At 46.8% G+C, this 12,771-nt stretch overlaps 1 protein-coding gene and 1 long non-coding RNA gene across 4 annotated transcripts in view; one reads left to right on the top strand and one right to left on the bottom strand.

Annotated features, from left to right (window-relative positions):
* Window positions 1–1,178, bottom strand: part of LOC112547629 (uncharacterized) — a 93,924-nt gene extending 92,746 nt beyond the window's left edge. Inside the window, exon 1 of one of the 2 annotated variants that reach the window (XR_012901957.1) lies at window positions 1,110–1,178. This is a non-coding gene — a long non-coding RNA (uncharacterized LOC112547629). The remainder of the gene's footprint in view (window positions 1–1,109) is intronic. The other variant, XR_012901956.1, reaches the window with a different exon arrangement.
* Window positions 1,179–1,655: 477 nt separating this feature from the next.
* CMC1 (C-X9-C motif containing 1) overlaps window positions 1,656–12,771 on the top strand; it is a 58,148-nt gene continuing 47,032 nt past the window's right edge. Inside the window, exon 1 of one of the 2 annotated variants that reach the window (XM_006134307.4) lies at window positions 1,656–1,871. In XM_006134307.4, the coding sequence (XP_006134369.1) occupies window positions 1,847–1,871 (25 nt within the window). In that variant the 5' untranslated portion in view covers window positions 1,656–1,846. Of the gene's footprint in view, window positions 1,872–5,584; window positions 5,719–12,771 lie in introns of those variants that run through there. The other variant, XM_006134306.4, reaches the window with a different exon arrangement.

Genomic DNA, 12,771 nt, shown 5'->3' with positions numbered 1-12,771 from the left:
ACAAAAATAATAAAATGCTGTGAAACTTAAAACAAAAATTCTGTTTTCTCCAATTTTCAGTTGTTTTGACGTACTCCCCAGACTTCTCTTGAGTACCCGTGGTTGAGAAACACTGCCATAGACTAGCCTAGTACATGAGTTTGAGGTTATCGCTTAAACTGTCGTAAGTGATAACAGATAAACATACTTCTGTAACTCTTGCAAGTTGGCTTCTCCCTATCGCCACCCTCACCAAAGCATCATTGCTGAATTATTGTACTGAAGTACAGACGGGGCGCTGAAGCTAGGGTTGCCAGGTGTCCGGTATTGTACCGGACAGTCGGGTATTTGCATGCTCTGTCCAGTAAAAAAAAACAAAAAATACCAGACATGTGCAATGTCCGGTATTTTCTGATTTATCCGGCTGCACATCGGACAGAAGCATGGCGTGGGCAGGGGGAACGGCTGGGAGTCCGAGCTGGGAGGCGGGGCAGTGATTGCTGCTTGGAGCCCTCTATTGGTTGAGTGTGAGGAGGAGAGGAAGCCTCCTCCTCGCTCCTGCGTCACAGGGAGCCTGCGCCAGACAGGCAGCAAGTGCTCAGGTCAGTCCCACTCCTCGTGGGCCAATTTGCTCACCCCCCCTTCCTGGCCGGCCAGTTCTCCCCCATTTCCCCTCCTGATCTCCCCTGGCCAGCCTTCCTGCACCACCCCCCAGCTCTGCTTCCTGCCGGCCTGTTCCTCTTCCTTATTTCCCCTGGCCAGCACTGCTGCACCTCTCCTCTTGCTCCCCCCACCCGACTGCACCCCTCCCCCCCCAGCCAGCTACGCTTCCCCTTCTTCCCGGCCACCCTCCTGGCCCCTGATCCCCCCCAGCTATGCTGCCAGCCCCCCCTTACTTCTGACCAGCCCCGCCCCCTTCTGGCTGGTCCCTCCTCCCCCGATATCCCGTGGCCAGCCCCATTCCACCCAACTCCCCCCCCACGACCAGCGCTGCTTCTCGTTCCCCCCCATCTTCCCCTGGCCAGTCCCATTGCCACCCCCCCCCCACTCCTGGCCAGCATCACTCTCTTCCTGGCCGGACCCTTCCCCTCCCAATGAAGTGTGTTCTGGGTTTTTTTTTAAATGATTACCTGGTAACCGCTACCAGTGATCCAGGTTCTCGGAAGTTGTGTGTGTGTGTGTGTGTGTGTGTGTGTGTGTGTGTGTGTGTGTGCTGGTTTTTTGGGTTTTTTTCCTCAACAACTTTGGTCCCCCTCCCGCCCTTTTTTTCCTTCAACAAATTTTTTTCCCGGTGGGTTTTTTTTTTTTTTTTTTTGAGGGGGGCGGTGTTCGGTATTTTTCTTTCAGCCCTCTGGCAACCCCAGCTGAGGCAGAGAGCAAAAGTGGCTTGTCCAGGCCAGGCAGTGAACTGGTGTCGACAGCGGGATCACCACCAAGCTCCCCAGCCTGGCGTGACTCCGCGAGCCGCTTCGTGCCCCCGGACACACGGAGGCGATAAGTCCTTAGTACTGCAGTGGTTCGGACCAGGCGGGCTCCCTAAGGATTTGGGACCAACCGCCCGCCTCACAACAGCACACGACCCCACAACCGCTGCAAGGCCGCGCGGTTGGTTGCCAGCGCATGCGCTCTTCTGGCGTGGCGCGCACGCGCTCTCTGCCCCGCCTCTCTTCCCTCCGCTAGGGCGCGTGCTTCTCCGCCCTGTCCACGTGCCCGCCGGGTCGCCCCATCTGCGCGGGCAAGCGCGCGCCGCCCGCTTCCGCGTTCTGCCCTTGGGAGCACTTTGGCGGTCTGCGCCTGCGCCGCGGGCGTGGACCTGTCTTGGGAGTGGCTATGTGCTAGTGGCGGCTGCGGTAGCGAGGATCCCCGCATGGAGCCTTCTCCGGGCCCAGCAGGTAGGGGCGGACCCCCCCTCCCCCCCGCGCGTGCGTGACTCCTGCAGCGGGGGGGGGGGGGGCAGGAACAGCAGCGCCCGCTGCTGCCGCCGCCTCCTGGTGCCGCGCTCTCACCGCCCCGGGAAAGCCCCGCGCGCCTCGGGGGTCGGTGGTGGGAGGGGAACGTGCAGGCAGGTTGGCTTGCGGTGCTGCCAGCTGGCGTTAAAGGTCACGCTGCAGGGCGCGCTGGGGAGCGAAAGTAACCCTGCTGTTTGCCTGCCTTGGGGCCAAGTGGGCCAAGCTGAGTGCTAGGATGAGCTTGGTTCTGCCGGCGGGTTGGATGTTACCTTTGGCCCTGGCTATACGAGCCCTGCGATACTCAGCCTGTTCTAGAGCAGGATCCTCTCTCCTCATCTTAGGAAAGTGGGGAAGGCAACATGGCCATTATTTCTTGGTACCAGCCAGTGACTTTCACTTGCTATCGCCAGCAGCAACAACGGGTCAAGTCTTAAGATAGACAAGGTGCTGGCAGCTGCCTGACTCTTAACTCTGTGCTGTGCAAACCAGTTTTGGGCAGGGTTCAATGACCGTGTTACTGAATTATCAGCATGTAGTCTATATTAGCATTCCTTTTGCTCCCACCAGAGGCCGTAGTATTGGGGAATGTGAAGAGGAACCTATAAGCTGTATTTACATTAGAACGAAGTGCTTGCCTACACAGACAAATTGTGTTGATACAAGTTAAGTGTTGTATTTAAACCTATATTATATTTAAAAAACCTCCACGTGGATGCTATTATTCTGGCATAAGAGGGTCTTTTCCCAGTTTGTTTCTTGGAAAGGAAAGATAAACAAGCTTTTTTTATACTGGAATACTATATACACAGCTTTATTTCAATATAGTTATATTGGTTTAACTATATATAAAGCCATGTTTATAATAGGAGTGTTTTACCATATGTGTACAAACATTTGCATGTACATGCTCCATACTAGTGGTGTGCAATCACAATTTTCATTGTCTTCATTTTAAAAGTTGTGTGCCCTTGTTTCACATACATTGACTATACCAGTGAAGCTGAGCCAACAACAATGCTTAAACATGGGTGTTGTTACCAATTTTCTAAAACATTATCTATTGCCAGTGTATGATCAAAGCTATTTTTTCAGAGCATTACTCTACCAAACACTGCCACTAGTTAGAAGAGTACAGGCAGTCCCCGGGGTTACATGGATCTGACTTGCATCGAATCCCTACTTACAAACGGGGTGAGGCAACCCCGCACTAGCTGCTTCCCCCCAGCAGACCAGGGAGACGCGGAGCGGCTTTTCTCAGCAGACACCTCAGCTTGAGACTAAAGGATTGAGAGAAGTGAGGTGTGGGAGAATAAAACTGAGCTCTGGAGAAATGTTTGGCTAGAGTTTCCCCTACAATATGTACCAGTTCCGACTTACATACAAATTCAACTTAAGAACAAACCTACAGTCCCTATCTTGTATGTAACCCGGGGTCTGCCTGTACAGCAATTTTTATAACATTCTTAAAATGTGTTTACACAGTAGGGATGTTAAATATCAGTTAATTGAATAGTTGATTAACCTCGTGAATTCTTATCAGTTACTCGATTATTCTATAGTTCCCGGGGGCGGGTGGGGGGGGGGGGGCAGGAAGGGGACTAGCAGCCAGTGTGCTCCGGTCCCACTCCCAAAGAGCCCCCTGCTTGGGGTGCTCGGCAGGAGCCAATCCACAAGGGGAGCCCGTTTAAAAACCAGTTCCCCTCATGGGCCAGGTGCCTGTCACCCCCACTGCTGCCTCTGATGCAACTCCTGTCTGGGGGGTGGGCCTGAGCTTCTGGATCAGGTGCATGCCAAAACTGAGCCGGGCTGTCTACCCACCTGGCTCTTAATACACTGTAAATGCAGAGCTGCAGCAAAAGTAGGTTCTGGACCTGGCGTGAGTCAGGACTGAGCCGGGCTGCTGACCAGACGGCTAAAAAATTAACAGGCAATGTGGAGGAATGCATGTAGTTTATAGCATTAACCTATAAGCTTTTGCTTGTTGGTTAATTGGTTAATTGACTACACTATTACATCCCTATTACCAGAGCTTTCTGCTAAGTTTAAACTTTATAAGTATGTATATACCTAAAGCAGGGCATTGGAACTCAGACGTCTAGCATCGACAAGACCTTGGGGCTTTTCTACACAGGAAATTTTTGCCAATAAGCTAGGCCTCCATTGCAGACTTCTCCCAGCACAGCAGGGCAAGGTGTGACAAGATGTGATTACTAACCAACATGGGTGCTGAAAAACTAGCTATACCAGCAATGCTACACTTTTATCCGTATCGCTTATTTCACTTATTTGGGGCCTTACCATACCAGTACTAGGGACATAAAAGGTTAACCCAGAAGACCCTCTGCAGCAGCTCCCTAGAGGGCCTGGCCACCCTCTTCCCCTGCCATAACACCTGGCCGCAGGTTACGGGCTGACTCACTGGGAGCTGCTGCAGAGCCTGCAGCAAAGCTTCCCTGGGAACAGGGCTGGCAGCAGAGCCTTCTCCCCAGGAGTGGGGCCATCAGCAGCCCCTGCTGTTCCTGCACCCAGGAAGGCGGCTTTGCTATGGCAGCAATTCTTCCTCCCAAGGGTGCCAGCCCTGCTCCTTGGGAGGCTACACAGCAGGCTCTGCAGTATAAAGCTTATTTAAGCTTTATACTGCAGGGCCCACAGCTGTGTAACCAGTAACCACTTTGATTTTTAGCGGTTACACCGTTACATTTTTAACTGTGTTTTTACATCCCGTGTGTGTTTGTGTATACCAGCATACTTGACTAGCAAAGCACAGCTAAAATAGTAAATGAACACTTTGTACTGGTTAGGGATGTGAAAGCTTAACTGGTAATGCTTACCGGGTGCAGGGAGCTGCTCCAGCCCCTCGGGGCTCACCATGGGCAGGGGCTGCTCCAGCTTCCTGGAGAAATCTCTGTTGATGGCACCCCGTTCCCCACTGCAGGTTACACGCTGACTCCCTGGGAGTGGGGCCAGCTGCTTTTCTGTGGCAGAGAAGCCGCCTCCCTGGGAGTGGAACTGGCAGGGACTGGCAATCCTGCTGCCAGGGAGGCTTCGTTGCAGGCTATGCAGTGTAAAGCTTATTTATTAATCTAACAGTGCTTAACATTGCTTGTTCTTTGCATTCATCAGTAATAAAAAACTGCATTTTATCTGTTTTTATTCTGCAGTTACACTGATTGGATGGCAATGAACATACTTTTGAACTTCCCAGGATGCATTTGGGAAATTGTTATGCAGTATGAGGCAACCCTTGGGTTAATCTGTCACGCAATGTTCCTCTCTGAAACTGCCACAACTTATGAACGAGTTACGTACCAAGCACTTGGTCATAACTCGATCTGTTCGTAAGTCGGATTACATTCACTTACGTATGGCCGCGCTGTTCATAAGTGCAGCTTTCGTTCGTAACTCAGATATCGGCTGTATAGGAGGCTGATCGTAAATACAAATGGTCGTAAGTCGATGCATTTGTAACTCAGGGACCGGCTGTATTTTGTTTTCTACAGGTTGGACCTCTCTGGTCTGTCATCCTTGGGATCTGACTGGTCCCGGACCAGGGGTGGTCCCTCCCCTAATGGTCCATGCTAAACTGCTGTTCCCCTTCCCCTGCTGCTTTCCCCATTGCTCCCTGACAAACCCTCACTCCCTGAGCTAGAGCTCTCCAGCTCCCATTCTCCCAGCTTCTGCCAGGGCCGGAGCTGCATGGCTGTGGTGCGAACTTCTTGGCTGCAGTTGGGGCTGGAGCTACATGGCTGGGGCTGGAGCTTCACAGACTACCCCCCCACAAGACTTCTGGGTGAGTCTCTCTCTCCTGCTTCACTTCCCCCCTCCCCCCATGTTACTGGCTCGTGGCCAGACCTCCTTACTCCTGGAATCTGTGGTCCAGGAACATCTGTAGTCCTGCCAGACCACGGATGTTGCTGGATCTGAAAGTCCTGGCTAAGGGAGGTACAACCTGTAGTGTATCGGTTTTCATTTTTTAAAATGAAACTCAGGCTTTGTCTGATTGCTCTGCAGTTTGGATTACTATAAAAGTGTTAATAGCAGCAGGTTGAAATGCTGCCACAGAACTCCCCTGTGTAGACCCTACGAGTGTGAACTGCTTTGCATTAATATGGTTCAGTTTGAAGAGGACTGTGCTAATGTAAACTAGGAACTCTAGTTTTGATCACATGGGGAAGTTACAGCACAACACTTTGATCTACACTGCTATTCACTCCCCACTAGTCCTAATTGGGGGACAGTGTAGGCAAGCATGTAGTTGCTGTTTGTTATGTTGAGAAAAAAACATCAAAATGTTAACTAGGTGCAGCTAGAATAGAGATATCTGTGTCAGTTTGAAAAGAGACTGGAGCAATAGCTGAGAAGTGTGAACTGCCCCATTCATTTCAGTGTGTTTACTCAGATCCTAGTGTGGTACTTAAATGTCAACATAGTTAACTATTTAATTTTGCATGTAAGGAGAGGAATAATCGCATGTCTGTACAATGTTTCCATGAGTCATGTCTCATTTTAGTGCCACAAGAAGTGAGGTGATGGTGGGCTACCAATATCACTACATACTATTTTCACCCATTAAAAAGAAAACCAAGTCCAGCTTGCCCAACAGAGCCCGTGGATGTACGGGAGCCCCTCTGAAGAGGAGAAAAGCTCTAGGAGCCTTTGAAGTAGGAATAAGAGATCCTCCAGAATAGGGCTTTATTCCGGAGGATCGGGCCAGTCTAGATGCTCTTTTCCGGCTTTTCTACAAGCTGGAAAAAAGCGGCGGATATCTTTATTTAAATCCCGCGGGGGATATTTAAATCCCCTGCAGATTTCCCTATTACGAAGTTTAAAATTAGCATGCCCCTTTCGGAAAAGGGGCCAGTGTAGACGTAGCCCTAATGTATGAAGTTACGTACTTAGAATTTTTTCAGGGAAGGCTCTTGCCTTTCTTGATGGCTATGCTGCACTTCAGTATTATGTTCAGTTAAAAAGTCTTTTTAGGGACTCAGTTTCTCATTATACACTTACAAAATTTGAGGGCCAGCTGCACTATTCTACTATGTGAATGGTGTAGAGTCATGACACATTAAAAAGATAGTGGAGGAAAGGAAAGACATTTCAGTGTAAAGGCAGGAAAAGACAAGGAAGCTAAGAGTTAGAAGTTAAAGAGTAGAGAGTCAGGAATAGAACTGGAGAAATAGTTAAAGGATAATTCAAAATGGAAAGGAAAAAGAAGAGTGGTGCAAGAGATAATTCAACAAATAGCCTTTTTAATGGCTTTTCATTTTTATTTCGTTTCTGTTAAGTAGAATAGAGATTCGGCACAGAAAAGAAATTTTAGGAACAGTCCACTTTCAAGATGGAAAATTGGATAACAGCCTTTCTGTGTCTTGTTTATACCCTGGCCAAAGGACAGAGAAGTGTTTGATGGAATGTTCTGGAACTCCTCTGGGAAATAAGATATCAAATAAATAAATTATATAAGTACCTGGACAGAGAGTGAAGTAGTATGCAATGCAGTTTAAAAAGATTCTTCACAGATGAACATACTATAACCCCAGAGTTCTCACCCTTTTACATCTCAGGATCACCTATATAGCAATATGCGAAGAGCAGGAATACACAACTAAGTGTGTTTTGACCATTTAAACTGGTATTTAGAGTCCTGCACAGATACATATATGTGGATCCGCCTCCGCCAGGCTCATTCTGTTATCTGATCCGCAAGCTGGATTTTATCTTCATACACATCTGCAGGGTGGCAGCAGCAAGCTGTCTTTAGAGGGTAGGTGGGAGGAAGCACAAATGAGTGAGGAGGGGACAGGGTCTTGCAGGGAAGAGGGAGGCAGCATGGGAACAAGGACTCTGAGTAAGGAGCAGCATAAGGGCAGGATGAGGGTCTCAGGTAGAGGTGGGAATGGATTTGCATTGTGTGCTTTTGCTGCTGGGGTGGGGGGTGTTCATCAGCAATGGTACCTGGTAGCAGCAGCTTCTGTGAGATCACAGCAGGGCAGAGGGGTACAGAGTTGGGCCGTCGCCCGCCCCAGTCTCCATGGCAGAGGGTGGGCCGTGCTGCCCTGCAATTGGCCGAGCCTAGGGCACTGCACCCGCTTCCCCCCATAGCTCCAGCCCCACAGAGCTGGACCCTCCCCTCTCTGAACAGGGCAGCTTGCTGTTATGCTGAGAGTCTTCCTCCTCTCCCAGAAGTGAGCCACCTCCCCCATGCATGCTCCCAGCTGCACTAGATGACAGTACGGAACAGCAGTGTGGGGCAAGTGGGCCCCTGGTTCGCCACAGGTCACTGTTGATTGGGTGTGGGGGCAAGGCTGGTACTCAGCTTCTTGTGCAGGGAAATTTGGGAACCAGTTGGCACTCTCTCCTTGCTGGCAGCAGGGGGCCTACGCTGGCATCCTGCCTTAGCTGGACAGCCGGGTACAGTTGGAAGAGACCCCTGTGCAAGTATTGGTGCCATTATCTGTGAAAATGGTCCATGGATATCCGCATTTGCGGTTGTGAACCGGCTATCCAGAGCTCTAACTATAATACATATATATGTCAACTTACTGTCAGCCGCCTTGATTTTTTTGTTTTGGTGCAGCCTGGAACTGGCTATTCAAGGTGATTGTGCTGCAAAGCAAATAGAAAGCGGTGTGTAGATACAAGCAAAGTGAAGAGTGAATTAGTTAAGCACATAGTTAAGAGTTTCTCTTCTTAGACCTTAGTGCTGGTTCACAGCAGAAATGATAGGATCAGGTTCCTCTATACGCGCTTCCTTGCTCTTAATTTTTAAAATTTATGCACAGCACTCCTTATCTGGGCCTTGAAAGAATATACTGTAGGAGGATGCTCTCATTTAGCAGCATTTACCGGATCTTGAAAGAGAGAGATTTGTGATTAAATAATATTTTTTAAAAGAAAGCATCCTTGAAGATTTGGACTTAAATTGAAGAGTCTAGTCTAGCATTTTAGACAGGATTTCTTTACACAAAAAAGTATTTGTAAAATAGATTGAAAAGTCTTCAAGAAAAACCACCAAAAATAAATGGGATAAACCATAAATAATTACCGGTATATTAGTAAATAGGCACATAAACAGCACACTCAGTCGCTGATTGGAATTGTGTGGTGAAATCTAATCCAACAATACCCCATCTTACTCATATTTCTGATTTAGTTTTGATGCCATTAAATAGTTTGGCTTCCATTTCCTGCAAGTTTTTCTGCTTATCCAGATGTTGTTTATTTTTGTTTTCACTGGAGATGTTAATTTTATGCTACATTCTCATTTTACCCCATGAGCTTTGTTTGTTATAAACATATAGCATTTTTTAAAGAGTTAGTCACTGATTTAAAGGCTGTATTCCAAGTTGTCTGTTTGCTCCTAACAGGAATGGAAAATGAATGGCTTCATGTTTTATGTACACAAATTAATTCACATTACTTGCACACTTTTTTCCAATTATGCTGTCATACTTGGGACGTAGAGCAGCTCTCATATTTTCAGTTGCACTATCAAACCATCGTCTTACCTTTGGGGAGTTCTAAACACCATGTTCTGCCAAGAATTTTTCATCTAAGGGTGGTGATGAGCTAATAAATGCAACAGTAACTATATCAAGGGTATATTGGTAATAGGAATGTTACTCTTGGGACTGCTGTTCTGGCAAGAGAAGCTGAAGTGTTCAGGTTTGACTGGAGGAATGTTAAACAGTGTTGCACCTGGGACTTGATCTGCACTGATGCTGTCATTTTATTCCTGCTGTCGTATTTGTGTATATCTGCTGACTGTAATATCACCCATGTAGAGAGTGTGTCTGTGTCATACATAGAATACAAAATACGTTAACAGAATTTTAAGTCACAAAGACAAAAGTTAGCAAATGTCAGAATTAAGTGCCTGTGCTACCTTAGCTGTTAGCATTTGAGATTTATAGCTGTGTACTATTCTGTGGTCCTGCTGTCCAGCCTACCTGTCTGCTCCCTATCTCCACTCCTTATGGAGACAAGAAGAGCAGATGGGGGTCAAAGAGGCAGTGCGAGAATGGAATTACATGGTGGAGGCCTGCTCCAATACCAGATTCCTTACCAGTTTCCTGCCATATGTGCATCTGTTAGGCTGGATGGGTAGTCTTTTCCAGGCTGCTCATGCATACTTCAGCCAACCAGCTGACCCTCCATCACTTCTCCTTGGCCATCAGGAAGGAATCCTGGCCTGACAGACATGAGAAGCTCTGTGAGCCTAGGTCAGCTCTTGGTGAATCTGAGTAGTAACTATTATGTCATGGAGTAAGTGCTTGCAGGATGAGGCCCTTAATTATATCCTTACTATTAATAAGAAAATAGAGGATGGATTCAGCGCTGGCACTTTTCTACTCTGGATTAGGAGTTGTCTTCTGAGGAACTTCTTTGAAGTATGTTTCGCTATATTTGTTGTTAAGCAAATACCTGGCTATTTGAAACCCCCATAATTAACGAAAACATGGCATTTTGCATAATCTGCCTTTGTTTCATCCCAAGTATTATAGTATTGCTGAACTGATTTCTGACTTACTGCAGTGTAGCCATTGTGGATTTCTAGCTAACATGCTTGTCAGTATTCTTATAATCCAGTACTGCCATATTGCAAGAACACATGAGCCCCAAAGCAAAATGTAAGATAACAAATTCAGCCAGTGAAAAAGGTGAAAATTGACTTCGAGGTGATGATAGAATGGTGAGAAGTTAGAGCTTCGGAAATTTTCCCTGGTGTTGTCATCCTTGTACTCTATCTTAATTTGAATTGATGTGAATATAGGATAGAAAATCTCAAAATCTGTGGGGTTTAATACAAAGATATATGCTACCATAGGTTTTAAGAAAATCCTAAATATACTGCCGTATAGAGCAACTGCGCTAACCAGACTGTTGAAAATAGTTTTAGAATATCAGGGTTTTCATGTCAAATGTTCACTTTGTTTTTATATCCTTTAGCTAATAATCAAAATGTCATTAGTAAAGAGCAAGCAACTTAGGAGCCCAATCCTGCAAACATTTATACACAAGTGGGCCCTCTGAACTTCATAGGATCGCTCACATGTCTAAAATTGCTCACTTACGTGTTTGCAGAATCAGATCCTAAGATCCCATTTCTGCGATGGGCTCTTCACAGGTAAATGTCTGCATCCATTTGAGCTTCACCACCTTCAGTGGGACTCTGGGTGGCTCCTGTTCTTGCAGTATGACAGTACTGGATTATAAGAATACTGACAATGGGGAGCTCATGCTGGCACTCCAGCCTGTGTTGGTGGGGCGCACCAGTGCTGGCTCTACAATGCTGGGGTGGGGGAGCCTTGAGTCTTAGGAGCCAGATTCAGGCAAGCCATGTGCCAGAGCTGGTCCCTGGGCCATAGGTTCCCCACCCCATGGGAGAATTTCCTTTCACTTTTCCTCTTTGATACACCAGTAATGAGGACCAAAAATTCTAGCATAGACAGAGCAATATTTCTCTCTCATTTGTCTTTTATAGGAGCAAAGGAAAAGAAAGATGCAAGGTTATTTAAATAGCAGCCTGTAAAGCTAGTTCTAACTAAGAAGGCAACTGTTAATGGGGTGAAGTTCCAAAAAAAATACACCTCCAAAACACTGCCAGATGGAGGTTAATAAGCAAGGCAGAGGTAGGTTTGGTGGCCACCAGCAAGGTCCAGGGAATACAAGCTGATGAGTTGGTCTGATACAAACTATATAGCAGCCATAAAATGGGAGAGGGTATTTTCATTTATCAGAACGCTATTTTTGCAGGACCTTTACTGTCATAACAGTCTTTGGCTACGAGCATTTCTCTCATAAATGTGGAAGTACTCTTTGCTTTAGGTGTTGGCCAAAAAAAGAAGCAGGTTTTTTTGGGTCTCTTCCTCCTCAAGAGCCTCCTGACTATTGTAAAAGTCCCCTCTACAATATTCTTTTCTCCATAGCTTCCTGACTTCTGTGCAAAGGGCGAGTGGCAATATTACAGGTGCTCCATGTTTTTCAGTTCCATATGGTTTCTATGTTTTTCTAGACTTAAGTCCTGATACTCTGGTCCTTGTAGATGTATCTATTAGGGATGTTAAATTTTGATTAATCAGCTAATTGAGTAGTTAATGGAATTTCCATCGACGACGTGGTAAGTTGATGTGGGTGGAGGGGCTACTACATGTGGTTCTTACTTCATTTAAAAGGCAGAGGCGCAGCAGTGGGGTCCTGGCATGAGTGGGGACTGCTTCAGTTCCCACTTACGATGTTTTGACTGCTGCGCCTCTGCCGCCCCTGCCTCCCTGAGGAGATGAAGCTGGTTTCCCTCCCAGCATTGGCTCCTACTCCCCCATTTGCTGCCTCTGTATCAGAGGCAGCCAAGGGGGGAAGCGACTAGTCGAGTAGTAACTTGATTACCCGATAAAAGTAGGCTTATTGGGTAGTTGACTAATCGCTTATATCCCTCGTATCTATTTTCTTGGTTTCCCTGTTTTTAATAAAAATAATAAACTATTGTTAGGAATAGAATGTTTTGTAATGAACTTATTAGAATAGACAGAAATTTCAGTTTGAACAGTGAACATGAAGAACAGTGAGTCTATTTTTGTGGAAAGGTGTAACATTGTTGGAAATGGCAGAAGGCTTTGAGGACTTCACAGCATGGTTTGTGATTCTATCTTCAGACTTTCCCTCACAAAGTCCTGCATTTTGTACATGGTAGCTGTTCTTAGAAATAATTTGAGGCTGAGCTGGCTTTTTTTTTGGGTCTTTTGAGTAAACAAGGCTTAGAGAGAGAATCGCTTAGGGAGAGAGTGATGGAAGAGGCGAAAAAAGGGGAAATGAAGTGGCCTCAAAAGACAACCTTTTTGATGGT

The sequence above is a fragment of the Pelodiscus sinensis genome, chromosome 2, assembly GCF_049634645.1.
Source record: "Pelodiscus sinensis isolate JC-2024 chromosome 2, ASM4963464v1, whole genome shotgun sequence".
NCBI lineage: Eukaryota > Metazoa > Chordata > Testudines > Trionychidae > Pelodiscus > Pelodiscus sinensis.
The sequence above is the reverse complement of the archived record's forward strand: the minus strand, read 5'-3'. Positions and strand labels throughout refer to the sequence as shown.